Raw genomic sequence first — 20,543 nt, 5'->3', positions numbered from 1 at the left:
TTAAAGTTAGTATACTAAAGGAACTTTAAATATTTACATTGTATTTGCATGTAGTTCTTATTATAGACTACTGAATTCCAATAGACATGAAGCTACTTTAATCTCTAGTCACAGTCCTAGCTCTTGCTGCAGGATTGTGAACAGCCTGATCAACTGAGCATGCAGTGCCCTTCCTCCACCTGCCCACCAATCCAAGGCTGGTGCAAGGGTATTGGATGCCCTAGGCAACCCTTGCGCTGCCCCCCCCCCCCCCCCGGTCACGCCCCCCCCCTACCTGTTTTGGTGCCGACTGTGTGCTTCTCAGGGTGCTGCTTGCGGCTCTGAGAAGCACACAGTCTCTATTTCTCTTTGCCGCGAGCGGAATAGGCCCCGTTTGCGGCACCACGTGGCTGCTCTTCGGTGATCCCTACGGCTCGGCGCCCTAGGCGACCGCCGATGTTCGCCTAATGGATGCGCTGGCCCTGCACCAATCCCATCTCCTTCCTACAAAGGCGATCTCCTTAACTCCATCTCCTCTTGTTGATGTTCTCAGGAGCAGAAGAACAGCTTCAGGTCGCTTCCTCCTCCTCCTCATACCTGGGTCCAGACTCATGGTTGGAGCCATGTGGGTTATTGTAGCGGTGCATGGTTCAAACTAAGAGTTTGGCAGTTGGCAACAGAGGGAGAGGACAAGGTCTGCGAGTGCTCTTCTGCTGGCCAGCAGGGCAAGGAGCTCACTGTCCCAAATAAGGTGGGGTGGGAAATGAGAAGGGAGCGAGGTTGGGGGACAGGGAGGGCAAGAGGTGAAAAACAGAAGGGAGAAAACAGGAGAAAGGAGGGAAGCAGAGCCTACAGAAGGAATGAGAAGGGTGGTAGAAGAAAAATAGGTACCTGTGGGAGACAGGTTATAGTGAAAGAGTGGGTTCAGAGGAGATAGTGAAGGAAACAAAACAGAGAGAGAGAGAGAGAGAGAGATACAATACAGAAACAAACAAACAAAATGGAAAAAAGTAAAAGTAGTAGGCAACCCTCAGAGACTGAGAAGGCAGTTTATAAGAATTAAAAAAAGTAGTAAACAACTTTAGAGGAATGTTACTATATGATTTGCTTATAAAACAAATAGTAGTTGAGTTACAAGAAAGTTGCTCTAATTTGATCCTTATTTTAAAAGCTGCCTTGTCTTTAATGTCTATTGTAAGCATGACCACACACATTTCCTCCCTTAGACCCAGGGCCCTTTAAGTATCCCATGGCTGTTCAGCTGCGTTAAGCTGTAGAAGCCAAATGCTCTACACTCCTAAGCGAACTTAGATGGAATGGGAAGAGACCCCTGAAGTGCACTTGTGTGATCTTTTTTGGTAGCTGAAGCAATGACCTTCACGCCCTGTCAGGGACTGTAACTTCCAGGCTCACACTAAGGTTGTACGAGAGATGAGGGGCTCTCCTGCTCCTGGGGCACTCCTTTTATAATATATATATATATATATATATATATATATATATATGATATATGCATCCTGCACTGAGGGGTGCTCCTGTGGCACTCCTTTTATAATATATATATAAATATATAATAATATATGCCTCCTGCACTGAGGGGTGCTCCTGTGGTACTCCTTTTATTATATACATATAAATATATAATAATATATGCCTCCTGCACTGAGGGGTGCTCCTGTGGTACTCCTTTTATAATATATATATAAATATATAATAATATATGCCTCCTGCACTGAGGGGTGCTCCTGTGGTACTCCTTTTATTATATACATATAAATATATAATAATATATGCCTCCTGCACTGAGGGGTGCTCCTGTGGTACTCCTTTTATTATATATATATAAATATATAATAATATATGCCTCCTGCACTGAGGGGTGCTCCTGTGGCACTCCTTTTAGCATGGATGTAAGCACTCTTGGTAAACGTATGGAAGGGTCACTGCCAGCACTATTTTATCTTCCATTATTTAATGGGAAAATCAAATGGAAATGTTGTCCAATTTGGCATTTTGAAAGGGGTCCTCAGATTTTTTTTTTAAACAGCACCTGTGTTTCAGTCAATGCAGTGCCAGAGGCATTAGAGCGTGTATCCCTATAGGGATCTCTCATGGCCTCACTTACTGCTGACTCTGCAATTTGGGATCAGAGGTAGAAAACACAAACTGGGGGGGGGGGGGTAATTTTCAAAAGCATTTACACGCTTAAAACGGGGTTTTAAATGTGTAAATGTTCATTACCCGTGTTAAGTGGCTCTTGAAAATTGCTTACAATACATGCCATTGAATTGTCCATAAGTTTTGCCCACATTAAGTTCACTTAACGAGCGTAAATGGCTTTTGAAAATTGCCTCAATAGTATGTTACAGTTACACTTTGAAAATTACCTCCCCATTGCATAGGTGAGGACAAAACAAGCAGCATTAAGTCTCCTGGATTGCTTGCATCCTGGTCACCAACAGGGGTAGTGAGTGAGCTTTAAGAAGAGAAAGAAACCAGAAGAAAAGGAGACAGAAAGAGAAGCAGCCAAGATGGGGAGCAACGAGCCACGGGAAAGGAAGGAGCAGATTGAGGAAACAGACAGTTGACTTAACTTGGATTTACTGTTCTTGGCTGCCTTCTGCTAATTCTGAAATAGTGATTCTGCATAAAATTAAAATAAGAGGAATGCTGCAGTATAATATATAGGGCTACAATATGTTTATGGAAAAATAACCCCCCCCCCCCCAACACACACACAAGCTAAATGTACTCAAAGTCACTGTGCACATGAAAATAAAGAAAGACACGCTGTCCATGTAAAGAAAACAGGGTTAATGCATCCAACACACCACCCGAAGGGGCATCGTCCTCCCATACTGCACTGGGCATTTTACCCAGCACAGGGGCAAGAGGCCTTGCAATCCTGCGTCAGTCCTTTGTCTTTCAGGAACACCCGCAGATCTGGCTTTTAATAAAAAGAGCCTATGAGGGACTCTCCTGCAGGATAGATCCTAGTCTCTCAATAGTTCTTAAGAAAACACCAAGGGAGTAAAGAAGCATAATAACATATTCCGTTTTTTGGCGCTTCAGAGCGGATTACATTCAGGTACTTTAGGTATTTCCCCATCCCCAGAGGGTTTACAATCCCACGGGGTGATGCATCAAGCCATGGTAGTGCCCTAATATGCGTTAAACAGAGTGTATCACGCAATAGAGCGTGATATATATGCAATGATTTGCATGGCCCAGCCCAGGTGACCTCCCTTATTACGATGACCAGCTTTGCATGCAATTTGCATGCAAAAATAATGCAAATGCATGCAAAGAAGGTCATTACTAGGCAATTTGATGCACATATTTTATCGCGATCCACCAAAAAATTGGTCAGCCATGCTACAATAACACCTTTTCAATTTTCAGTAAATGTAGCGTTAGAGCCCTGGGACCGTAACTCAGGTCTCTTGGCTCCCGCGTTACATTCGCTGGGCCATGCAAATATAACCACGTGCTGCAGCAAAATGGGGAAGCTGATTGGGGGTCAGCACTGACCACTGCCTAAACCTGGGGCCGTCACTCGACAAGGTAAAAAAATAGAATTAAGTGCCACACGTGGTGACGCCCCCCCCCATCCTGTCAGCAATAAAGGGCATCCCCCACCCCCGTCCCATTGAATTAGTGTAGGCAAGGACCCCCCACCCAAGAGCATTCGAAATAATTGGAAGTATAGTGCCCCCTTCCCCCAAAGGTATATGATACATCATTGGTGTTTAGTGTCCCTCCCCCAACCACATCTCCCAAAACTTAAAAGCTGGTCCCGAGGTACCCCCTAGCCTCAGCCTGGTCAGTGCCATTTTTCAAAATGGCACTGACCTGACTTTGCCCCAGCCATGTATCTGGGAAAGGAAAGCGGGGAGGGTTTCACAAATCCTAAATTTTACATTTTAGCTTTGAACTCCTACCTTTCCTGCTTTCATCGCCATTCTGCCTTCCTCCCGGTCCCATCCTTTTCAGCACAGAAGGTTTGAAAGACTTTGGAAGGTCAGGTATGTTGGAATATATGTACCCAGCCGGTTCTGTGAATATAAAGTAGATGGATACATAAACACACACACACATTCATATATATATATATATTTTTTTTTTCTTTTTACAGTCTTTCTCTCTTTTTTTCACTGGCATCAGAAATCTTGTGATTGTGGGACAAAAATCTATAACCACCCTTCCTTTCTGAACACATTACCAGTAACCTTTTCCACTCTCATCACCCCGTTTAGATCTGCTCCTCACAGGTTTCCCAGTGAGCCATCTCACTTCACTGCAATTTATCCAAAATTCAGGTGCACTGCTTATCTTTTGCCACAGTCACTACACCCATATAAGAACATAAGAACATAAGAAAATGCCATACTGGGTCAGACCAAGGGTCCATCAAGCCCAGCATCCTGTTTCCAACAGTGGCCAATCCAGGCCATAAGAACCTGGCAAGTACCCAAAAACTAAGTCTATTCCATGTAACCATTGCTAATGGCAGTGGCTATTCTCTAAGTGAACTTAATAGCAGGTAATGGACTTCTCCTCCAAGAATAGCAGGTAATGGACTTCTCCTCCAAGAATAGCAGGTATAACCCCTTTTCTTGGCTCCCTATCAATTCCCACAGTTCAGGCTGTTCCTACTCACCTACAAGAGCCTTCACTCTGCAGCTCATTACCTCTCCTCTCTTATCTCTCTCTACACCCCTCCAAGTGAACTCTGATCAAGTAAGTCACTCTTATCTCTGTTCTCCTCCTCCACCACCAACTCCCGACTCTGCTCTCCACCTTGCTACCCCCATATGCTTGGAATAGACTTCCTGAGTTGGTGCGTCATGCCTTATTCGAGTCTTGTCTAAAACCTATTTTTTAAAGTTTGCTTTTAAATCTTAATGGAGAAATTACTTATCTGATAATTTCGTTTTCCTTAGTGTAGACAGATGGACTCAGGACCAATGGGTATAGTGTACTCCTGATAGCAGTTGGAGACGGATCAGATTTCAATTTGACGTCAGCCCTAGTACATATACCCCTGCAGGAAGTGCAGCTCTTCAGTATTCTCCTCGAAAAGCATTGTGGATATGTGTGACTGACTAATTTGATTAACTTGAATAACTTCATAACTTGGTTAAACTTTATAACTTGATTAACTTGATCGGGTTGAATTGGCTATAGCTGGAGACTGCCAGTGCCCTCAACCGGAAAGCTTCGACACCTGGTAGGATGGGTGTCCAAAGTGAAGGAAAGCATGGCTTACCCTTGTATCATTCGAAATTCCATGAGTAACGGCAGCCAAGGGTGGGATGCTGAGTCCATCTGTCTACACTAAGGAAAACAAAATTATCAGGTAAGTAATTTCTCCATTTCCTAGCGTGTAGCAGATGGACTCAGGACCAATGGGATGTATAAAAGCTACTCCCGACTGGGTGGGAGGCTGCCTGTGACCCACTTAGCACTGCCCTTGCAAATGCCGTGTCCTCCCAAGCTTGAACATCCAGGCGGTAGAACCTGGAGAAGGTGTGGATGGAGGACCATGTCGCCGCCCTGCAAATCTTGGCGGGTGGCAACATTCTGGTTTCTGCCCAGGACACTGCCTGGGCCCTAGTAGAATGGGCCTTGACTTGTAGAGGCGGAGGCTTGCCTGCTTCTACGTAGGCCACCTTGATCCAATGGGCTATGGTTTCCCGCGAGGCTGCTTCCCCTTGTCTCTTCCCGCTGTGAAGGATGAATAGGTGGTCCGTTTTTCGTACGGGTTCCGACATTTCCAGGTATCTGGATAGGAGTCTGCCAATGTTGAGGTGGCGTAGACTACGAGCTTCTTCCGAATTCTTAAACTCATCCGGCAATGGTAGCGAGATGGTTTGGTTAAGATGGAAGTGTGACACCACTTTGGGAAGGAACGAAGGTACCGTGCGTAGCTGGATGGTTCCCGGGGTGAGCCTGAGGAACGGCTCATGGCAGGACAGTGCTTGTAGTTATGAAATGCAGCGGGCTGAACAAACTGCCAGCAGGAATGCTGTCTTCAAAGTTAATAGTCGGAGAGACAGTCCACGGAGGGGCCTGAAGGAGGCTCCTGCTAGAAAATCCAGGACCAGGTTGAGATTCCAAAGAGGTACCGGCCACTTTAGGGGTGGGCGGATGTGTTTGACTCCTTTCAGGAAGCGTGAAACGTCCAGGTGAGAGGCTATGCTGTTGCTCTCACTCTTAGTGCCATAGTTCACTTAGAGAATAGCCACTGCCATTAGCAATGGTTACATGGAATGGGCTTGGTTTTTGGGTACTTGCCAGGTTCTTGTGGCCTGGATTGGCCACTGTTGGGAACAGGATGCTGGGCTTGATGGACCCTTGGTCTGACCCAGTATGGCATTTTCTTATGTTCTTATGTTCTTAGCATGACAATGCGGCCACCTGAACCTTGATGGAGTTGAGGGACAGACCCTTCTGTAGCCCGTTCTGTAGGAATTCCAAGATCGCTGGAACTTTGACTGAGCGTGGTATGATGTCGTGGTCTTTGCACCAGGCTTCAAATACTCTCCAAATCCTTATGTACGTTAAAGATGTGGAGAACTTGCGTGCTCGGAGTAGGGTGTCAATTACAGCCCCCGAGTATCCGCTCTCTCTCAGGTGAGCCCTCTCAGTGGCCAGGCCGTAAGAGAGAATCGAGCTGGATCCTCGTGGAGGATCAGCCCTTGTTGAAGCAGGTCTCTGTGTGGAGGCAGTGACAGGGGGGGTCCCTGCCAGTGCCTTCTCATGTCTGCGTACCACGGTCTTCTTGGCCAGTCTCCTGTGTAGCTGTATCTTGTGAATGATTGCGCCCAATAGGGGCCACGGCGGGAAGGCGTATAATAGAGTCCCCTGTGGCCAGGTCTCTACCAGGGCATCGATCCCCTGGGACTGAGGTTCCCGCCTGCAGCTGAAGTACCTGGGTACTTGGGCGTTGGACCGGTTTGCCAGAAGGTCCATATCTGGTGTTCCCCACCGGTTCACTATCATTTGGAATGCTGTGGTCGACAGCTTCCATTCTCCTGGGTCTAGACTTTCTCTGCTGAGGTAGTCCACCGTGATGTTGTCTTTCCTGGTGATGTGGAGGGCCGAGATCTCCTGGAGATGTACTTCCACCCACGACATTAGGGGGTCTATTTCCAGAGACACCTGTTGGCTTCTGGTACCCCCCTGATGGTTGATGTAGGCCACTGTTGTGGCGTTGTCCGACATTACTCTGACCGCTTTGTCCCGGAGTCTGTGAACGAACCGTAGGCAGGCTAGTCTGACCGCCCGCGCTTCTAGACGGTTGATGTTCCATCCCGACTCTTCTGCATTCCACTGCCCTTGGGTGGTTAGCTCCTCACAGTGTGCTCCCCATCCTCGTAGGCTGGCATCTGTGGTGAGCAGAGTCCAGGGTGGTGAAGACAGTCTTGTTCCCTGGCTCAGGTGGCTGACCTGCAGCCACCATCGTAGCTGGGTCTGAACTGTGCCCAGGAGTGGTAGACGTGCGGCGTAGTTCTGAGACAGTGGATTTCATCGCGATAGAAGTGAGCGCTGTAGAGGTCTTATGTAAGCTCTTGCCCATGGCACTACTTCCAGTGTGGATGCCATCAGACTGAGGACTTGCAGGTAATCCCATGCTGTGGGGCGAGGTTCGCTCAGTAGGATTTGTAACTGGTTCCTCAGTTTTGATCTTGTGGGAGTCAGGCTGACCTTGTCTTCTTTGGTGTCGAATCGGACTCCTAGGTATTCTAGAGACTGTGAGGGCTGCAGACAACTTTTGTTTGTGTTGACCACCCATCCGAGGCTCTCCAGTAGAGTTTTGACTCTGTTGGTTGCTTGGTGACTTTCCTCTGGGGATTTCGCCCTGATCAGCCAATCGTCTAGGTAATGGTGTACGAGGATTCCTTCCTTCCTTCGTGTTGCCGCCACCACCACTATGATCTTGGTGAACGTCCGAGGTGCTGTGGCTAACCCGAAGGGTAGTGCCTGGAACTGGTAGTGACGGTCCAGGATTTTGAAATGTAGGAAGCGCTGATGTTCCTGATGGATCGGGATGTGTAGGTAGGCTTCCGAAAGATCCAGGGATGTGAGAAACTCTCCTGGTTGTATCGCCCTTATTACAGAGCATAGGGTTTCCATGCAGAAGCGGGGAATCCTCAGGTGGCGGCTGACTGACTTGAGGTCCAGGATGGGCCTGAACGTCCCCTCTTTCTTGGGGACGATAAAATAGATGGAATAATGCCCAGTATTTATTTCTTGTGGGGGGACTGGGGTTATGGCCTCGAGGGCCAGTAGTCTGGACAGTGTAGCTTCCATTGCCACCCTCTTGAAGGGGTCGTGGCAGGGGGATTCCACGAACTTGTCTGGAGGGGTTCATAGGAAATCCAGGTAGTACCCCTCTCAAATGATGGTTAGGACCCACTTGTCCAAAGTTATCTCGACCCATCTATGGAAGAATAGGGCTAGTCTGCCCTCTATGGCTTCTATGCGGCTAGGGCCTGGACCCGAGCTGGTTCCCCTTTTGTTGTGCTTGTTCCAAAAGGATTGGTTCCTGCCTGTAGGGCGGGGCGCTTGATAATTATTTCTGTATGGGTTGAAGCGCTGTGAACCTCTGCCCCTGGAGGACTGGGGGAAGGGTCGCTGGTTTTTCTTATTCCTGTCCTTCGGTAGTCGCGGCAATGGGGACTTACCCCATTTGTTAGCCAGTTTCTCTAGTTCGCTGCCGAACAGTAGGGATCCTTTGAAGGGCATTCTTGTGAGTCGCGTTTTGGAAGATGCGTCGGCCGACCAGCTTCAGAGCCAGAGTTGCCTCCTGCCTGCCACAGCTGATGACACTCCTCTGGCCGCTGTGTGCACCAAATTGGAAGCAGCATCCGCAAGGAATGATACTGCTGGTTCCATGGCTTCCCCAGGGGTGTTGCTCCTGGTCTGTGATAGGCAGGCACGTGTCACCACGGTGCAGCAGGCCGCTATTTGTAGGGACATAGCGGCGACGTCAAATGACTGTTTAAGGATGGATACCAGACGTCGGTCATGAGCATCTTTGAGTGCTGCACCTCCCTCCACTGGGATAGTAGTGCGCTTCGAGACCGCGCAAACCATGGCATCCACTTTTGGGCATGTCAGGTCTTTGGCCACTGGGTCCAGGGGGTACATGGCTGCTATAGCTCGTCCCCCTTTGAATGTGGACTCTGGAGCACTCCGTTCCAGGTCAATTAGCTGCTGGACGGCTTGTAACAGGGAGAAATGGAGAGAGGTCTGGCGGAGTCCCTCTAGCAGGGAATTCGTCTTAGGCTCCCCTGAAGCACTTGTGCCCGGGATAGCAAGCTCCTTCAGGTTGTGGGTGACCAGGTCTGGGAGCTCGTCCTTGGTGAAGAAGTGTCTCATGGTTCGGTGAGGTTCTGTCCCCGGGGGGAGTTCCCCCTCTTCTAGGGGCTCTGATTCTTCTTCAGAGTTGTCAGTGTTCCAGTAGGTGGGGCATCTGGGTGGTGGAAACATTTGTCTGGGCCTAGAGGGGCCTGGGGCATAAAGGTCTTCTGGTGGAGGCTGTGGCTGTTTAGCCGGAGGCTCCGTCTGCATGTGAATGAAGGTGTGTAGGCCTTTGAAGAATTCCACCCATGAGATAGACGCTGGGTCCAAGCTAGGGGGCGCTATGTCCCTGGGGGTCCCTGTTTGAGGGGGTGTCCCACTGGAATTTGCTAGATCCGGGGTACTCATTGAGGAGCTAGTACTTGGCCCTGGGTGGGACTGGATCTCCAAGGGCCTCCTTGCACTGAACGCACAGGGCGTTGGCCTCTTCGTTTTGTGCGGCTCTGATGTGGCATGCTGGGCAGAGGCCTTGAGCCTTGATCTCCGTTTCTGGTGGTGCCATGGATATAGGCGCGTAAATCCTATGTGCTCCGGTACATCTAAGATGTGCGTGTGGGTTGTATGCGCGCAGGTGTGCGCCCAAGTCGCAGGTATGCGCCCAGCCCAGTAAGCGCGAGATGCATGTATATCTTATGCGCACGGCACTTGTGCGTGTAACTTTATGCGCACATGTATTTTGTGCGCCTAGCTAGCCTTGTGCGCCCGGATCGAGACGACGGACAGAGTGGCGAATAGGGCCAAAATGGCGACGGTGACCATGCAGGCAATATGGCAACCACCTCGGAGGGTCTCCACGTGGGAGGACCCTTGGATCTAACCGGGGCTTGGCCCTGCTAGGGTGGATCAACCCGGCGGCACTGGTCCCGGTTGGTGACCTGTGCGACTCCTTGAACCTCGGAGACCGGAGTCTATGAAGAAGATTTCTACTTTACCTTGTCTTCGGCGCTTTCCGGTTTCGTTCCGGGTGGTCTCTGGCTGCGGGGGAGAGGGCAAATACCTTCACCGCCGCGCTCGAGGATGCACCCGCTGCCTCTCAGCTGCGCCCGAGATCAGGGGCTAGGTCCCCACCGCGGATCGGCCGCCGGACCGAGGCTTACGTCCGAGGGACCACGGAAATCACCTCGGGAATTCTCAACTGGGGGAGGGATCCGAGGGTATCACCGCAGGAGAGCGGGGCTCATCTGTAGAGGTAGGTTTTCTTCTGAATTTGGGTTTTCTCTGTTGAATTTGTTCTAACGCTGTGAGAGCATGTAGGTAGTCCCTAACTGCTATGGAGACGGAAATTACTGAAGAGCTTCACTTCCTGCAGGGGTATATGTACTAGGGCTGACGTCAGATTGAAATCTGATCCGTCTCCAACTGCTATCAGGAGTACACTATACCCATTGGTCCTGAGTCCATCTGCTACATGCTAGGAAAACCCTGATTATCCCACTCAGCCTTATTGATTTTAATCACTTTCTTAGTTAATGAAATTCCCAAAGTCTCTTTTGCCCTGTATGTTTGTCTTGATTAAATTGTAAGCTCTACAGAACAGGGACTGTCATTTTTTTTGTATAGCTCTACGTATGTCAAGTATTACTATAGACATGTTAAGAAGTAGTACTAGAAAAATACAGAGATCCATATTCAGAAGCATTTAGCCAGATAACTCAGAAGTTTCTGTAGGTTTTATCATTTTCTCTTTCTTGTGGTTTTTAGTGTTTTATGATATATTTAATTGTTTTTTGTTTTGTTTGTTCATTGTTTTGTTGTTGTCTCATATTGCTGATGGCATTTTGAACCTCACCCAAATGTCTTTGGACAAATAAGCATTTGCTAAATATGACTGAATGAATGAATGAATAAATAAATAATGAGCTATGGTGGCGTTATTTTAGAACTGGGGAAAAACCATGATCATCTCCATTGAACTCCATCACTTGCTTCGAGTTCCTGCAGGCATTGGCTCTGTGTGATGTCGTCAGGTGCAGCTGTTCCATGATGATACTGGAGGACAAGCATTCACTTTTAATTCCTGAATTGTAACTTATCAGTTCAACGTACCTTCTTGAACATCTGCCTTCACAGCCTGAAAGTAGTCAGAAACAGAGTTTTGTCACTGTTGTAATAAGACGTTAACTCAACATACAAAATTTCATTTGTAGCATATATATGACAAATATTTTGAATTACATGGTTTAAGGAACCTTATCCTTACTTTGATGATCTCTTCAGCTGTTTTCTCAACCAATTTTAGCTTGCTTAAAACTTCTGCTTCTTTAGTTGAGATCTGAACCTCTTCTTTTTCAAGGTCCTCAATTTCTTTCTTAACTCTGAAAACATAACTGTTTGTATTAGTAAAGTTCAAAAACTACAAGCTTAAAAAGCATCACACAACTTCCCCTAAGAGGAGGGGCCTAAACCTGTTTGTGCGACATGCTCTATCTTCCCACTGAATTCCGGAATATACCACAAGCTAGGTCTCTAAAGCTTTGTTTCTTGTATGTCTGAAGCTTTAAAATGCTATTGCTTCTGGGATTTTCTGAGGTTTGCTAGTGTAATTGGTTACCATGACCTCACACAATATGGCGTGCTACTGGCTTATATGGACACCACTCTTTGCACTTACAAGAATTATGGCACTTGGTCATGGCTGAATTATGATGAGAAGTTTAGAGAGAAGATAGAGAAATCAGCTTATGTTTTGGGGCAAACAAGACACTGAGCTGTTCCTTAAATAGATGACAGGAAAGTCAGAGAAGGGAGTTCACATCACACAATCATTCTTTTCTGCTGGGGCTAGGGCAGACTCTGTTGGTACGATCTGTGTCTCTACAGCTCCCAAAGATGTATGCTGGTGATATAATACCTCAGTGTGAACTTCTCAGGAGTGCAAGTTTAAACATGTTTTCTCCTTCTGTTCAGTCAACCATTCCAACTCCAAATGCCCCAAAATAGGGTGTGACAAGGATTCCACCCAATCTAACAGGCTGATACAGTAAAAATTGCGGGACAGCGAGCGAGCGCTCCCGGTGCGCGCGATTCAGTAAATTAATTTATTTAAATTAGGGCCCGCGGTAAAAGAGGCGCTAGGGACACTAGCGCGTCCCTAGCACCTCTTTTTGGACAGGAACGGCAGTTGTCAGCGAGTTTGACAGTTGACGCTCAATTTTGCTGGCGTCGGTTCTCAAACCCGCTGACAGTCATGGGTTCGGAAACCGGACGCCGGCAAAATCGAGCGTCCGGTTTTCAGCCCGCGAGCTGTGGGCCGATTTCAAATTTTTTTTTTTAACTTTCGGGACCTCGGACTTAATATCGCCATGATATTAAGTCAGAGGGTGCACAGAAATGAAGTTTTTACTGCTTTTCTGTGCACTTTCCTGGTGCCGAGAGAAATTAGCGCCTACCTTTGGGTAGGCGCTAATTTCTGAAAGTAAAATGTGCGGCTTGGCTGCACATTTTACTTTCTGAATCGCGCGGGCATAACTAATAGGGCCATCAACATGCATTTGCATGTTGCAGGCGTTATTAGTTTCGGGGGGGGGGGAGGGGGGGGTTGGACGCACGTTTTCGGCATGCTATTACCCCTTACTGAATAAGGGGTAAAGCTAGCGTGTCAAAAATGTGCGTCCAAATGCGGGTTAACAGTGCGCTCTGTACTGTATCAGCCCGTAAGTGATTCAGTTATGGAGACAAAAGCTAAGTACCCCAGGAGGTAAGAGGCAAAAATGATCTGTGCAGGTTTCATGGATGGCTTCAGAATCACATTTCACAGCCCCATGATCTTCTCTTCCACCAAATATTTGGCCTCAGCAGCCCAATTTCTTAGGTACTGCATCAGAAGTTGGAAGCGGAATTGAAACTGGGGTGGATGGTGAGTCCCTTCCTTGACAACCAAACCGAATAGCACCCTATCACTGTGAATAACTATGAACTGACAATAAAACAGAATGTATGTATAAAGGGAAGGGCCTCGGGAAAATACAGTATAAATCATCTTCACCTTTCACCATGTATAATCATTGACCCTCCGTTTCAGAGCAACTGCATCCATGTAACTCTTCTGAAGAACAAAGGAAATACTGTAGGTTTTTGGAAGGGAGTTTTGCAACAGTAAATTCAGTGTTGATCTGTTTTCTCTTTGTTCCTCAGAGGAGTTGCCTTCATGCACTTGCTACGAAACACTGTCTACATCAGTTTTTACCGTTCGCTTTTGCTGTGATTTTTTTTTTTTTAAAGATTTAACCACTCACCTTTTCTAAATCCAAACTCAAGGCAATTTACAATTATTTTTTATTTATATTCCATCTTTCGTGACTGGTCAGCCACTTCAAAGTGGATTACATTCAGCTACCGTAGATATTTCCCTGCCCAAAAGGGGTTACAAGTTATAGCTGAGGCACTGGAGAGTAAAAGGACTTGCTGAAGGTCACAAACAGCATCTGTGGGAGAAGCAGGATTTCAACCCTGGATTTCCTGGTTCTCAGGCTGCTGCTCTAACCAACTAAGCTAATCTTTTGATATCTGTACAATTAATCATCTTTGCTATGTGTTCTAAAGAGAATAGCATACAGTTTGGGACATCGCTATGCATTTTCAGTACCTATTTGGAAGTTTTTATAACAGCTGTATGGATATTGTTCGGCCAGGTGTAACTTTTTGCAAAATGACACAGCTGACTCACTTTCTCATTTTGCGGTTTGGTTTTGTTTTTCAGGAAGGTGCATGTTGGGATGCAGTGACTTTGGACATTCCATTGCCGATTGTTAGCCACAGCTCCCTGGGGCACCTCTGAGCAATAGTGGAGAGATTCTTGCAGCAAAATAGTCTGCAGGTACGCTCTCTGATGCAGGGCCTCATAGTAGAGTCCATTCTGCAAGCTAAAGAAGATGAGTTATCAAGGAAAACAGGGGCCAGCCATTTGGTGGCAATAACTTTTTTTTTTTTTTTAATCCTAGGTTAGATTGACCCCTGTCAGAATTTTCAAGTGAGAAAACCCATGGCAGTGCATTACAGAAAGGATGACCCAAGGCTTGATTGCAGGCATGCAATCATGCATCACATTCTCTGATAGTACCATGAATTTGCCTTTATCCAGGATTGGCAACCTAGGCAAACCTTCAGCCTTGCATCAGATCCTCCCCCCCCCCCCCCCCCATTAATTTTCAGGCCCAAAACCCCCTCTCCTCTCCCTAAGATTTTGGTAATTAAACTCAACTATCATGATGGCCCCACCACCTTTCCCACAACAATCCTATAGCAACACGGAATCAGACACAGGGAGGACAATCTCCAAATGTTATTTAGGTGGCTACATACTGATTTATCCAAGTAAAAGAGATTTTTGAAAATGTCCTATCGTAGAAGCACATGAAGCTAGGCTTAGGTCAATGGGAAGACGTGATCGTGCTTTCTCTTGGAGAATGAGGGAAAGGCTGGGGTAAAAGGTACCAAAGCTTACCCTTTGAAACATTGCCTCCATGCTTTGAAATATTACATTTTGTTTTGTGAATATATACACTGAGAATCCCAATCCAGGTCAGAACTCATGTCACAATGTCTGATGTACGGCTCATCTGTGATTTTTGAAAGTAGAATGCAAAAAACCCCCATACATACATTAAGGGGGGTCATTTTGAAAGACATTTAGTTGCATAAAACCTGGTTTTCTGCGAGTAAATGGCCTTTTAAAAATGAGCTGGTCCAGTAAAATACATGCAATCATATTTTTACATGCCCTACAGAGAGGCACTCCATGGGACAGGGACATGATTTTGATTTTCGAAAGTTTGCACGTAAATATCCATGCACAAAGTTACACCTGAGCAGATGGAAATGTGGGTGTGTGTGGGTGTGTGTGTGTGTGTGTGTACACCAGCACTGGTTCCCCACATGCCTGCACATTTTCCAAGCAGATTTATGTACATAAATCAGCTTTAAAAATTCAGGCTAAAGTCTGTGGGTAAAAAGTACCCGCAACCTTTATCCAATAAAGAGTGTTTGAAAATTACCCTCTAATTAAAAGAAAACCGTACTGCATTGGTTGTAGTGTTTGGCTTGACTCTCTGGCTGGGCGGAAGTAGAATGTTTCCCTTTACTACTCATCATGCAAAAAAGGATTTTTAAATTTGTATGTCATCTCAGTAAAAAGTGACACACACTCCCTCCATTACCAGACACATGGTGAAGTAATATAAAAGCCTGCAAAAAAGTCATTCAGAACCTGTCTGGTAAAACAGCCATAACAAAACAGCACTAACACCCAGAACTCAAACAGCAACAACTCTACCTATGAAAAAGCAACACTGCAAATATTATACCAGGCCCAAGGACAGAATCACTATTCTTCCCAGCATGGAAAAGGACTGGCTAAGAAGCAGGGAAAGCTCTTCCCCCACTGATACTCCTTGTGACCTTAAGCAAATCACTTTACTGCCCATTTCCTCAGGTGCCCAATTAGATTGTAAGCTCTTTGGGATAGGGACTTATTGTACCTGCTTTCTAAAACTGCTGTAAGTCACCTTGAACATTATTTACAAAGGTGAGCTCAAAATCCAAATTTACGATTTGTAATACACCTTTTATTGGGTAAATAGAATTGTAAGGGTTGGCCCCATGACTAGACGCACTTACCTCTGAGCACCTCCGACACAGGGAGGACACCGCCATGCTATATCCTTTTTACATGCACTCAGGTGGTGCGCTTTAAAGGCCCCACAGCGGGAAACACTTCTGCCCTTGCCAGTGATGACATCACGCTACCGGGTACTTAAGCCCCAGCTGTGCTACAGGTGTCGCTTCAGCACCAGAGCCTCCTGCTCCTGCAGGGCATGTTGCTATCTTCTGTTTGTCTTGCCTAGTTGTTTGCTGTGTCTTGGTCCCCTGTCCTTGTCTGTCTCTGCCTGACTCCCGGCTTTGATGCTGCTTTGGACCTTGACTATGCCTTGTCTGCCACCCACCCTGACTTTAGCTTGGACCTCAACTTCTGCCTGGATATCAATGCTGCCTGACCTCTATCTGCCCCGACCTCAGCCTGGAGCTCGACACCATTTGCTTGCTGCCTGCCCTGACCTCTGCCTGCTATTTGTATTTATTTATTTGATTTATATTCCACCTTTCGGGCACTTCAAAGCGAATTACATTCAGGTACTGTAGGTATTTCCCTGTTCCCAGAGGGCTCACAAGCTAAATTTGTTCCTGAGGCAATGGAGGGTAAAGTGACTTGCCTAAGATCACAAGGAGCAGCAGTGGGATTTGAGTCCTGGCTTCCCTGGTTCACATTCCACTGCTTTAACCCCTAGACCTCTCCTCCATTCCCTACTCAACTCCGTCTGACCGTTCCTTACAGGACCCTCGCCTAAGCCCTGCTGTCCCCTGGAACCCAACCTGAGGGGAGCGGGGCTGGTATCGGTGAAGCCCTAGAAGAGCAGGTCCACCTGCTATCAGGATGGGCCTAGGGGGTGCACTTGCTAAACTGCATCAACCGTGCCACAGCCCAAGAGCTCACAGCTGTGACAAGAATAAGCTGGAGTACATACAAACCACACACTTGCAGAATACCTCATGCTGGTCATACACAGAACAACCTTCACCAAACACAGAAAAAATGGCCACAAATTATAAATAGAAATATACAGATGTAACCCCTTCTTGGGGCACATAAAAACCTGTACGATGCTAGGATTTTATGTTTCTGGAACCAGTCTCGGAGGGTTCAGAATTCACAAAATGGTCAGATTGATAGTGGATTGGACCTGGCCCAGAAGTAAGAGCTATATTCTCTGTGGCTGGACAGGGAACATTATAAAAATCTCTTTCCCCTCTGTGACCATTTGACTGCAACCCTATAGCAAAAACCTTCAGTCTTCAGTCCCTAATTGGCAGACTCACACCTTGAACCCACAGCCCTAGGATCTGAGAAATCAAAATTATTTTTATTGTTCTGGAGTTACTAGCAGTCAATACACAATACTACAATTCACCAAAAGAATGAACCACTGAAATCACAGCAAAGAGATGCAACGCAGCAATCATAAATACGCTTTTACATTTCTTCTTCTTCTAGGTTAGCATCAAGATCTTAATCTGTTTCTCAGAGATCCTGCATGTTTTAGTCATTCTTCAAGCAAATCTAATCAGTGCTCACATCCCTTCACAGAATTCTCAGCATTCCAAGGCGGCTGGAATCTATGGGTCCGCTTAGCTGCTACTGGGCAGTACCCAGGAGCCTAGAAATGATAGTCTTGATTCCATAGTAGCATGGCAACAAACTCACTGCTGACTACCAGAGATCTCACTGCTGACTACCAGAGATCTCTCCAAACCCAAGGTAAACCAAAAGTACCCACTCTCACACTGAGGACAGAAGTCCGCCTTCATATCTTCACTTAAAGAGATAGCGAAGAACTCTGCCACGCTACTCTGCAATGGCAAAAAAATCAGAGCCTAATCAAAAGTAAAAGCTGAGCAACCACATTTGGATTTAGGTAAAAGGACACAAAATTAGTGGCACGGGACCAGATTTTTTAATTTTTTTTTTTACTGTTGACCTAAAAATGTACGAATATGAACTAGATTAGATCCTGACTATTGCGAGTTCCTAGAATATATATAATATGAAATAGAACATACAGTTACTGTGGTGTTAACCTAGAATGTGAATGTGAACACTCAGCACGTGATTGTTGACCAAGAATATGAAAGCTAATATTGTAAACCGTTGTGATCTTCATTTGGAACAACGGTATATAAAATGCGTAAATAAAATCTAGGGCCTAGAATACATAGACAAAACTGGTCAGCTCTGGCCTCAACCCCCTCTCCTGCTGTTCCCTGCAGGACAGCAGGGGAAGGGCTAGATTAGGGAGCAGAATGGCACTTCTTTGCTTTTCCTGTCTACTCCAGCCTCATCCACTCCTTTCCTGTTCCCTGCAAGGGAAGGAAGACAACAGGAGAGGAGGGGCTGGATTAGGGATAAATTGCTCTTCTTTGCCGTGCTGTATGGGCTCTAGGCTCACATGTTCCCTCCTGTTCCCTGCACAGTGGCTGTTCTTTGCTGCTTGGATTCCAAGTCTAATAGAGTCATCAGGGCAAAGCCTTGTGTGCTTATGCACGGTTTGATGCTGCCCTCATAATTCTTGCACTCTAGGTGATCACCTGCTTATCGGAAGGGCCGAACTTCCTTTATCTCTATGACTTAGCTCTTTTTCATTCGCGCTTTGGCCCCATGTAAGTGAACTTGTGGTCACCTGTATGGAGGTGCTGGGTTATGCAAGCTCATTGGTTGGCACCATTGAGGTCTGGCATACTAAACTCCATGCAAGGATACACAGGTTTAAGGTGGAACAAATGGGAATGAGGGCTCAATTAGTTCTGCATGCCGTTTGTCATTTGGTAACCTGCCCTTTGTGCAATGCCACAGTGAACTTTGTCTTGCAGCCTTGTTGGGGGGGATTACTGGCTAGGCATGGGGGCTTGTTATGACTTACAATGTACCAATTTAAATTCATATTTAAGCAATGAGCAGATGCAAGTGGCAAAGGCAGTGGAAATTTTCAGATGCACTAATTTTGGAACAGTGTGACAAATCTCAGCAGCAGAATGGGGTCTGCTCCTATTCAAAAGATTGCCTGGTTGAGATTAGTAACCTGTAGATTTTATGGAGCCAGGCAGTCATTAATGTCTCTTAAGAACATAAGTTGCCATACCGAGCCAGACCGAGGATCCATCGGGCCCAGCATCCTACCTCCAACAGTGGTCAATCCAGCACACAAGTACCTGGCAAGTACCCTAACATTAAACAGATCCCATGCTACTAATGCCGGAAATAAGCAGGGACTAATTCCTAAGTCAACTTGACTAATAGCAGTTTATGGACTTCTTCTCCAGGAACTTGCCCAAAGCTTTTTTAAACCCAGCTACGATAAATGCTTTACCACATCCTCTGGCAACAAATTTCAGAGCTTAATTGTACGTTGAGTGAAAAAGAATTTTCTTCAATTTGTTTTAAATGTGCTACTTGCTAACTTCATGGAATGCCCCTAGTCCTTCTATTATATGAAAGAGTAAATAACTGATTCTCATTTACCCTTTCTAATTCTCTCATTATTTTAAAAACCTCTATCATATTCCCCCCCCCCCCCCACTCCCCCAGCCATCTCTTCTTCAAGCTGAACAGCCCTAACCTTTTCAGCCTTTCCTCATAGGGGAGCCATTCCATCTCCTTTATCGGTTTGGATGTCCTTCTCTGTACCTTCCCAAGAAACAAAAAGGAAGGCGATCTATGATAGCCGTGGAGGAAAAAACAAAGGAATAGATGCCAGATGTCCTTTGACATATTTATTATAGTGTTTTAAAAAATGCCTGATTCAGCCGAGTTTCGCCACTCAATAATCAGAGCCCCTGAGGCAGCCACTAGAGGAGTGGCGAAACTCGGCTGAGTCAGGCATTTTTTTAAAACACGTCTCCACTATAATAAATACTTCAAAGGACATCTGGCATCTACTTCTCTGTACCTTCTCCAATGCATCTATATCTTTTTTGAGATTCAGCAACCAGAACTGAACACAAGTGTAAAAGCTCTACTTATCTGGCTATCAGATTTAGCCGGATATGTAGCGCTTTTTAGATTTATCTGGCTATCTGATTTTGCCAGTTAAGTTGTGTTTTAAGACTTATCCAGCTATCTTATATACCCAGATAAGTCTGAAAAGTGCTACTTAGATGGACAAGTAGCGCATTTCAGATTTATCTGGTTAAGTGCTGCTACTTAGCCGGATAAATTAGACTTTCTTCAGATAAATGCTGCTTTTTATGCAGATAAGTCTGAACTTGCGTGGTTTTAAATACGTGAGCATGTTTGCATTTTATAACCTGTGCATATTTTGCACAGGTTATAAAATGCAAACATGCAAACATACAGTAGTAAATGTGCGTGGGCCCATATACACGCGTAAATGGGCACGCATGAGCAGTTTTTAAAATTATCCTCCAAGAGTGGTGCCTTGGCCTGGTAGCAAAAGGATTCTGGATTAGATGAGCAAGTTTGTGATGAGCTAGGGTCATTTCATCCCATTTTTGCTGCCACAGCCTGACATGCAGCCCTGTCCTGAGGTGCTGATCATCTACTTTGGAGATAAAGATGCAGGATGTCTATCATGCATGACAGTGATCAGGAGGATCTAGCAGAATGCTGCAGCACTATGGGAGAGATT

The 20,543-nt window shown here is 46.1% G+C and overlaps 1 protein-coding gene across 1 annotated transcript in view; it reads right to left on the bottom strand.

Annotated features, from left to right (window-relative positions):
• Window positions 1–20,543, bottom strand: part of PALMD (palmdelphin) — a 55,293-nt gene that overhangs the window by 6,875 nt on the left and 27,875 nt on the right. Inside the window, exons 4-6 of the mRNA XM_029618118.1 lie at window positions 11,549–11,663; window positions 11,395–11,419; window positions 3,921–4,034 (exon numbers count right to left, since the gene is read on the bottom strand). Of these exons, the coding sequence (XP_029473978.1) occupies window positions 3,921–4,034; window positions 11,395–11,419; window positions 11,549–11,663 (254 nt within the window). The remainder of the gene's footprint in view (window positions 1–3,920; window positions 4,035–11,394; window positions 11,420–11,548; window positions 11,664–20,543) is intronic.

The sequence above is a fragment of the Rhinatrema bivittatum genome, chromosome 10 (genome assembly GCF_901001135.1).
Source record: "Rhinatrema bivittatum chromosome 10, aRhiBiv1.1, whole genome shotgun sequence".
Classification (NCBI taxonomy): domain Eukaryota; kingdom Metazoa; phylum Chordata; class Amphibia; order Gymnophiona; family Rhinatrematidae; genus Rhinatrema; species Rhinatrema bivittatum.
Note: the sequence above shows the minus strand (reverse complement) of the source record. Positions and strands in the feature narration are given on the sequence as shown.